At 45.3% G+C, this 9,648-nt stretch overlaps 1 protein-coding gene across 1 annotated transcript in view; it reads right to left on the bottom strand.

Moving 5' to 3' along the window:
• The window catches only part of Bcar3 (BCAR3 adaptor protein, NSP family member), a 112,090-nt gene that overhangs the window by 95,539 nt on the left and 6,903 nt on the right, over positions 1-9,648 (bottom strand). The window contains exon 2 of the mRNA XM_021196204.2: positions 9,137-9,452. Coding sequence (XP_021051863.1) covers positions 9,137-9,441 — 305 coding nt within the window. The 5' untranslated portion in view covers positions 9,442-9,452. The remainder of the gene's footprint in view (positions 1-9,136; positions 9,453-9,648) is intronic.

Here is a 9,648-nt window from a genome sequence, read left to right as displayed (position 1 = left end):
AAGAGAAGAGAAGAGAAGAGAAGAGAAGAGAAGAGAAGAGAAGAGAAGAGAAGAGAAGAGAAGAGAAGAGAAGAGAAGAGAAGAGAAGAGAAAAGAAAAACCTATCAAGGCCAGTATGTCTCTTGGCAGGCACACAAGGTCTGGCACTGGGGACTGGTCAGGCTATCAAAGCCCAAACACAGCACCTTTGATGAAAGCAGAGGCTCTGTCCGTCTAGTATCTGTCTGCCCTCCCTCCCTGTCCCATTTACTCTGCCCCCATCCTTCCTTCTTCCCCACACCCTCCTAAAAGAGTAGATTTGCTTAAGTAATCCAAAGGCAGAATAAAAGTGCTAAACGATTTAATTAATGTCAAGGCCTCTCAGGAAAAAAATCAATTTAAAATAGTGTACTTTATTTTATCAAAAAACTTATTAAGATTGAATCTTGAGCCAGGCATGGTAGTTCATACCTCTTATTCCAGGAGAGGCAGAGACAGGCAAAATCTCTGTGAGTTTGAGGCCCGCCTGAGCCACACACCAAGTTCCAGGACAGTCAGAGCTATATAATAGAAAATAAATTAATTCATCTCTTCCTATTAATTTTTTTCTTAAAAAGGGGAGGTGTGTCTTACTTTGAATTCCCTCTCCAGATCCTAAGTCATTTCTCTGCCTACAAACTCAGCTTCATTTGCTGATCCCTATGCTACGATTCCTCAGGACTTCATCCCAGGGTCTTGCTTCTCTATGAGGTCTTTCCCTTGGTGACAGTATCTATCTACTCTTGTGGCTTTAACTTCAATTCAGTGTGGACATTTTCAGACAACACCTTTCTCCACAGCTTCAGGTTCACAATGCCATCTGCCTGTCCAATGAGAAAGTTCACAGGCTCGGTGCCTCTAATATGGCACACCCCAAACAGTAGTTTCCATTCTCAGAGATCAGCCACCACCTTCCCAAAAGAAAAGCACCCAACCAAAATGATGACCCTTCCCTCCTACATCTCCTGTCATAGTAATGAGCCCATCCCCCACCCCCACTGTCATACCTGAATAGTCATACCTGACTATTCTTCCCTCCCCACTCCTACCTCATTCAGACCTCAGTACACTAGCCAGTCTCTACACACAAGAATGTATTTTTGTTTGTTTGTTTTAGATAAAATGTTACCATCTAACCCAGACTGGCTTTAAAGTTAAAGTCCCCCTGCTTCAGCCACCCAAGGGCTGGGATTACAGACATTTGCTAGCTCTCCAGACTTTAAAATGTATCTTGAATCCATCCTCTCTGTCTCCTTTGTTATTCAAGAGCAGAACCACCTCCTGCCCTCTCCCAATCTCTTCCCCTTAAATTATGCCTCCACAGATAGGGCGTGGGGATGGGGGTGGGGGTGGGCAGGAGTCTTTTACAACCCACTCTGATCATGGTGCGCCTATCAAAAGTTCCCCTCTGCAAGCAGAGGAAATCTAAACTCTTTGGCCAAAGTCTGGACCACCGCTGTCCAGTGAAAACACCCCATGTATCACATAGGTAATTGACTATTTCCTAATAGTTAAGTTACAAAAAACAAAAACAAAAACAAAAACAAAAACAAAAAAAACAACAGGTACAATTAATTTTAGTGGTATTTTTATTTAGCCCATTTCAAAGATGTTACCTTTCAATACATGGTAACATAAAAACGACTAGTGAAGAATTTTGTTTTCTTTAAGTTTTTAACTCCAAGTGTTCCCTCCCCAGAGAAGCTGTCACCACCCACCTAAGCCAGGGTCCTCTGATGGCATACTCCTGATACGACTTCCTTTTGCACTTCCTTTGTATCAGTGCATTTCTCCCAAGACCCCTAAACTGGGTGCCCCCTAAGGATAGGGGCCAGCCGCATCTATTTCATTCTCCACTGGCCACTGTTCCCCAACATGATACCTCAAATAAAACCAGCTTAATTAAAATGCACGGACTAGTGAACAGCGGACTAACATTAAGTACAAGAACAATCAGCCAGGGGCTGCTTCAGTCCACTGGGGTCAGCCAGGCCCTGATTAGGGTATGAATGCAATGGTATGCTAGAATTCTACCACCCTGTATGACTGCTATACCCTCAAACAGGGAGTATTGGCTGAGGCATGTGGCTGTAAGGATAGATAATGGAATCCTGGCAGACACCATCAATATGTGGGAAACTTTCTCCCACTATAGCTGCAGGCAAGGGATCTCTGTTTACACAGATCTCTGGTTACACAGGGGGATTAGGAGCCTCCCTGCTCTGCCTTCCAGGAGGAAGGAAGGAAATTAACCAGCCTGAGCCCCTCCTCCTCCATACCGGCTTTGAGCTACCTAATGAGAATGTGGTAATTCAGAAGAGTAAAATAGTGTACCCAATGTCACAAGGCTACCAGGTCTGGCTGCTGGAATCTTTGTCAAGATCCCTGGTAGCTTTGACCGGCAGGGTAACATGAACTTCCCAGCGGTCCTCAGGGTCAGGTGGCCCAGGAGAGCAGAGCAGTCCAGGAATTGGCTGCTAGTGACTAGGTGAGAGCTAAGAGTGTCTGTGACCTACTCAAAGCAGGTGCCCAGAGGGTGGCCCAGGCTTCACTGCGAGAGCTAGAAGGCTGATGTTTAGGGACATGTCTCATAATTTAAAATTTCCTCCAGTCATGTGGCTAATACGCGGCAGAAGTAGGAATCTGAATGGAGGCCTCTAGTTTGTTCCTGTTAGGGGTTATTCTGACTATAAGAGTCACTTTGATCTGATATCTATTTGCAGGGGAATCTCTAACTCTAGATCTCACAGGCTAGAAGGTTCTTCAGTCCTCCATAGTTTACGCATGTAAGTGCAACCCTTCAGTGAGGGAATATGAGCTGTCTTTGGGGGTGCCTAAAGAGAGCGAGCTTGACATTCTTCTTCCAATTCTATAGGCTAGACTGGGTGATGACTGTTACAACCTGCAGAATGGTTGTGATCCCAGGGGTGCAGGCCACCAAGGCCAAGACCCTAGAAGTTGTTTTCTCTCCCCATTGAACAAGAGCAACAAGGAATTCTCTGGTGTGCGCATCCTGGCCAGGCTGCGATGGTTGGCAGATTCACTGGCATAGCTGTGGATCTATTTACAGTGCCTTAGCAGATACTGTGGGAGATAAGCAACTAAGAGTGAAGCCCAGTCCTTCCCAAGTTGCGTGGGTAAGGCTGGAAAAAGTCGGGGAGCAGGTCTGCCTCGGGGGAGGGGTGAGACCTAAGAACCCCACTAGACAAGAACTGCATTGTGTCACTCTCTGGACATTTTCTTGGTTGTGGTTGACAATTAGTTTAAAAAAAAAAAAATCCTTTCCTTTCTCCCAGAACAGCTGGGAATGCACAGATCCCAGTCCCTCAGTTTCTTGTCAGGACAGAATTTAGGACTACAGTCAGGCAACTGACTTTACAGTCAGTAAACCTCCAGGCAGCTCGTTCTCTGGTCTCCTTCAAGATAGAAGCGAGATAGGGGACCAGGTTCACCACCTCTGACCCAGCTGCTTCTAGCCTCAGCACACCAGGGACTACCTGGGCCAGGCCATGTACCATTTCTGGGATCTCAGTAGCCCATCCACAACAGCTGCACTGAGCCACATCAAGGAGGCACCTCCAGATGTTAGGAAAACTCCACCCACTGGCCATTCTTCTCTAGAGACATTCTTAAGCTTAGAGCTGCTAAAAAGTCAACATGATTCTAGTCATGGATTGAAAGAACCTTTTATTAAACAGCATCTATTAATCCACTAAATATAGTCTTAAAATTCAAAAGCCAGTTTTCCCCCTGCCTATGGAAAGTCTGCAACTGGCAGGTGTGACACGTATAAACATAGGCACCAGCATGCGGCACCTTGCACTGCAGATCTTCCAGTTCCGATCATGCTGGTTTACGACACGCCTAGGCCAGCATCTTGCTTTGTCAAGGAGAAATACAGTTAAGAGAATGTTTCAGTGGAGGGTACGGACAGCCCAAGTCAGGGGTTTGAAATGACTTTCAGAGAAAAATCTGCATGGATCCTGGGTTTGATCCCCTCCCCTCGCCCCTCTAAAGAGCTATGTGACAGCGGTGGTATGTTAGTCTCTGCCTGGGAAAGCAAGCTGGTTTTCACCAGGAATAATGGTGCCTACTTTGTGGCCACTGTCAGTGACAACACTTGTGCCGAGTCTGTCACAATCTTTCACGCAAACTCATGAAACCCCACATTGTCCCACCACATGTGCGCACAGCACAAGATGGGGAAGGAATTAGTCCCTCACAGCTGTTCCCAGGAATGTATGCCTCCACATACCCACAGGCAGAAGAAGGGCCCAGGCCCCCATCTCTAAGCTATCCTGGCAACACAGACACCCCCAGAGGAACTGGGCTGCTCTCAGCTCAAGGAGAGTTCTAGATCCAAACATAAATCCATCCATGAAGACAAATGAATCAAAGGGACAGCCACCTAATGACGCTAATGTCAAAGGAAATCCTGTCTGCAGGCCTCTCGGAGAAGCCTGGCTGTGCATCTGGAACAAAGGCTCCCCTGTGACATCAAGCAGCAGGCTTAAGGACTCTCTGGCTTCTGGCTTTGGCCACTTTTCAAAACCGCAAGTACATCCAAGGGCAGCCAAGACAACAAGAAAGCTAAGAGATATGGGCTACGAAAGAGAAGAGCAACTTCCTTTTCCAGGCTGGCCTTCTGACTCTTGGCAACCGAGGCTCTGTTCTCCCCAAAGCTGATGTCTGAGGTTCAGGGGTGCTGACAGCTGCACCGATGTCAGGAGGCTGTGGAGCAGTGTCTGCAGAATGGCCAGCGAGCACCATCCCTTTTCCCCAAACTCAGTTATCCACTAGGGTATATGCTCAGGAGCCTCAGTAGCTCTCAAGTCATTACCCCAACTGATGATGATGATGATGGTGCTGGTGCTGGTAGTGCTGGTGATGGTGGTGGTGGTGGTGGTGGTGATGGTGATGTTGAGGAGGAGGGGAGGAAGAAGAACAACAGGAGGAAGAGATTTGCAATGCCCTAGTCAGGACTTTGATGTTCCAATAAGAATATGGATAAATGCTTTTAAGATATTTGGTTTTGATTTAGGTCTTGAGACAGGGTTTCTCTGTGTAGCTCTAGCTCAAACTCAGAGATCTACTTGATGTACCACCAAGTCCTTTAAGATATTTTAAAGCTATAAAATATAAGAGCTCTAAATAATACCCTGATTCATAAAAGGGAGGATATGATATATGTAGATATGTCAGCTGTGTAAAGTTTGAGGTCTCAAGGGAGACTCTCTCTACTTTGTTCAAGGCCTCTCACGGGATGGCTGTTCAATTCATTTTCAATGGCCGTAAAAGTCACAGTTCAATGATTAATAAGCTAAGCATGTTCACTGTAAAAATGGCAAATTCTGCAACAATTCAGAATATAGTCGTCTCCTTATCTCCCAACGGTGTTTGAAATTACAGATAGTACTGGACTCTGTGTGTGCTGCATTGTCCTAGACACACACCGTTGGTAAAGTATAATTTATAAATCAGTCATAGTAAGAGAATAACAGCAATATCAAATTATAACAAGCATCATAATAATAATGTACAGCGTATCTTGGCAACTTCAACATACAACTTTTTTTTTTATTAAAAACTTTCAATCCTTACTTTTAAGAAGCTCTTCAGAGCTGCTCTTTGGCATATCAGGATTGCCAACACCACTACTCTTATGTTTGGTGCCATTACGAAGTTAAGCGAAGGCTTCCTGAACACAAACACCACACCACAACAGTCAAAATGGCGTCTAATTTTGGGGGGAGGCGGGTAGTATATATAGTTGGGGTACGCTACACCAGGACACGATTCTTGCCCTGAGTGGAACAGACCAGAACATAATGAGATTTCTTCATGCCATATAATGGTTCACACTGACAATTCATGAATTATTTCTAGAATGTTCCATTTAATATTTTAGCTAACAGCTGGGAGTGGGTAACTGAAACTTCAGAAAGAAAAAGTTCAGATAAAGGATTTACAAGTCACAGAGGAAGCCCTTGTCTGGATAGTTGCCTTCTATGAGTAGGTGGGGTTCACAGGAACGGGTAGTCTAGGATGTCCACGAGGACCTGCCATTGCCACATCAACAAGTGTGAGGAGACAGAGTTGACACACTCTGCATCTGGCCAGGTTACTATGAACTGAAATGAACGGGATGGTGGGTGTTTGCCTAGCTTCCTTCCGCTCCAAGCAGAATCCACCACAGGAGTACTACCGCTCACTGTGCGTCTGCCGTGACACTTCCGTGAGTACAACTGCTCACTGTGCGCCTGTTGTGACACTTCCGGTAAAGCCGGTCTCTCCAGAACCTTGGGTTCTCATTGCTGCTCTTCAGCTCTGACCTCTCCTGTACAAAATCTTTCCTCATATCATGGTTTGTTTCAAAAGTGAATTGAGGTAGTTCATTATCTTACTGAAATATTTTTAAAAGAAGAAAAAAAAAAAGCATGTACTCTTGAACTCTTACAAATCAAGAAAAACATTGGAAAATGAATCTGTTGCTAATGAGTCTAAACTGGTCAGAATTCATGAGCCTTTGGCACCCCACACAGCCTGTCTGCTCTGTGTGACTTGTGCAGAATATGCATCTTGTGTTTATCTTAAATGGGTTTTTTGAGTGAAGAAAAAAATATGAATTTAGATTAGTGAGGCCTCGAACAGTAAACAAGCCCTAGGTCGGCAGGGCTTGTTAATTCTTCTGCAGCCAGGACTTCAAACTGAGGCCTCACAGCCACCCTCTGATATGATCTCTTCCAGAGCTCTGACCTCTGTCCAAGTCAATTTTCCAATAAAAGAGCTTTGAACTCCAGGCAGGTTGGCAGGTTGGATTGTGGGTGTTTATGAAGAATTTCCTGGAGATAGGAGGAGACACCACTGCTACCTCCAACCCAGCAGCCCTGCTCTCCAGTCCTCCCGTGTGTGTGTTGGGGGGGGGGGTGTCAGGTAGGACCTCAAAGCTTTAAGGTGTGGTTCTGCGCACTGTCTGTGTCTGGTACCCAGTAGATACCTAGCTCAGGAAGAGATTAGCTAAGAAAATGTGCTACCCAGTAAGCCAATCGTAACAGCCGGTTTATCTGCATCTTGCTGCCTGACACTGATTGGTGCTTGCTTCTGGCAGTCATCTTCTTCCCCCTTGCCTACTGGATACCAGTGATGCCATAGTAACAAAAAAGCATCTTCTCCCCCCCAACTCTCTATCTGTTCATTTCAGCAGCAGGCTGCCTGAAGGCTCTTTATGCTGGGAAGCTACACATCTGGATTTCCCAGAGGTGCTCCATGGCTTTCCAGTCCCCAGGAGAAGCATCTGAGATCTAACATTAGAAACACTTTGGGGCTTTCTAAATACTGCCCGTGGAGAATACCTGGGCTTTACCTGTTTCCCTCTTAGTTTCTTATTGTGAAACTAGTATTGATACTTCACTCTTTATCTACCTAATTCCCCCTCCCTCAATTAACCTACTGTTCACTTCTCAACCCACTCCAGTTACAGGCCACGCCAGCTTTCTTTGGGGTGTGCAAACACACCACACTTGCTCTCAGCCCCAGTTCTTTGCCTTTAGGAGAGCCCACACTCATTAAGTAGTCATCTTAGATCCAAACACCTCTTTAAAGACCGTTACAAATACAAAGCAATAACCGCCCATGCCCGTAGGAACCGGCACGTCCACCTGTTTCTTCTACAGCGTCTAGTATTATTCTAGATGTCAGTTGTATTCTTACTTAATTCTTTTTTTTTTTTTTTTTTTTTTTTTTTTTTTTTTTTTTTTTTTTTTTTTTGGTTTTTCGAGACAGGGTTTCTCTGTGTAGTCCTGGCTGTCCTGGAACTCACTCTGTAGACCAGGCTGGCCTCGAACTCAGAAATCCGCCTGCCTCTGCCTCCCAAGTGCTGGGATTAAAGGCATGCGCCACCACGCCTGGCTTCTTACTTAATTCTTACTTAATTCCTTGTATCTGACCTCTCACTGAAATGCAGTTCAGAAAAGGAGTTGCTTCAGATGCCGAAGGACGAAAGCAGATTGCTATAATACTTTGGCTGATCTGAGTATCTTCAATGCTGGACCAACTCTTTAAGTACTCAAAAGGACTGGGGAGAATTTTCCTACTGAAACCCTGGAGCCTGTAAAGATCAATACGCTTTAATGAACATAGGTGTTTAGTACATAGATAGAATCAAAACAGTGAGCCAGGATCAGAGTGGTTGGGTAACAAGAAAGAGAAGGGCAGAAACTGCCCTGTTCTTCACCTGATGCCATCACAGGGTGCCATCTACAGGAAAAGGGGCACGGTTCCCAAACTGGTCCTAACAAGCAGAAGCCAATGGCAGCCCAGCCATGATGAACCCAGCACCGTTTGCAGCTGTGAGGTCTGCCTATCCAGAGTCCTGGCCTTCAGCAGGGGAAAATCTGTCGTCCCCAGCAATGCCATGGAGCTGATTTGGTAATGCAGCCCACACACAAAAATATGGGTCCTAACTTATATAATATGCCTAGGCACTGCTACAGAATTAAACGGACATAGTTCAGAAGTCAGTACTATGATTGTTTTTTTAATGTGTTTTCTTTGAAGGTCTTATTGCAGCAAGTTAGATTTTTAAATCTCAAATATTAGATGATAAGAAATTATTTAAAAAAAAAACATACTTATGATGTGGTTACATACATTTAAAATCAGAATCCGTATCCTTAAAAGGCACATGTGAAAATATGTTTAGATAAAATAAGTGTATTAGAAAATGAGACTTGTTAGAAAATGAGGCTTATTAGAAAATGATACTAATACTTCACTAATACTGAAGGTGGGAAGAGAGAGAGAAATAAAGGTAAAATAGGACTGGCTGGATCAGCTGGTGGCTGCTAAGGTACAGGGACAGCTTTACGAGGGGCCACGGTATTCTCTAGGGCTATGGATGCAGTTCAGTGGCCGAGCACTGTCCTCACATATATAAAGCCCAGGGTCCTTCTGTCCATCCTTCCTTCTGGGTCGAGGATCCCGGGCTTTACATACACCAGAAGGAAGGATGGACAGAAGGAAGAGAGAAAGGAAAGGTGGGACTCATATAGCTTTGCATACATTTAACATAAAGCCCTTGAGGAAGATGATTTTTCATTCAGGACATGACAGGAATTACCTGAAGGTGAAGCTTTCCCCTTTCCGGTCTTGCAGTGGGTTTTCCTGGATGATGTCCTGGGTTTGGGTCAGAGGTGAGCTCTGTCGTGGGGATTTGAAGTGGCCGGCATTGTCACAGGACCGTATCGAAGGAGGGCCCTTTTTCTTCCGTGGAAGAGTACCGTGTATAGACACGTCTTGATAGGCATCTGTGTGGCGCTCAGCAAGAGGGGACTTGCTGCTCAGGAGGTCCATGGACGAGGCTAAGGGGAACTGGTGATTCACAGGCATGTTTCTGGGAAGGCTTGCAAACTTTCCTGCAGCCATGATTCTTAGCTCTGAGGGGGGAAAAGAGACAGAAGGACAAAGGTAAGACAGATACAAGAAACTGGAAACAGTCCCGAATATCAAAAGGTAAATACTGTCTAAAGGCATTACTAGTGGGACCTCGTAGGAGTGGGGAGTCTCTCTCTCTGTCTCTCTCTCTCTCTCTGTCTCTGTCTCTGTATCTCTCTCTCTCTCTCTCTCTCTCTC

The sequence above is a fragment of the Mus pahari genome, chromosome 4 (assembly GCF_900095145.1).
Source record: "Mus pahari chromosome 4, PAHARI_EIJ_v1.1, whole genome shotgun sequence".
NCBI lineage: Eukaryota > Metazoa > Chordata > Mammalia > Rodentia > Muridae > Mus > Mus pahari.
The sequence above is the reverse complement of the archived record's forward strand: the minus strand, read 5'-3'. Positions and strand labels throughout refer to the sequence as shown.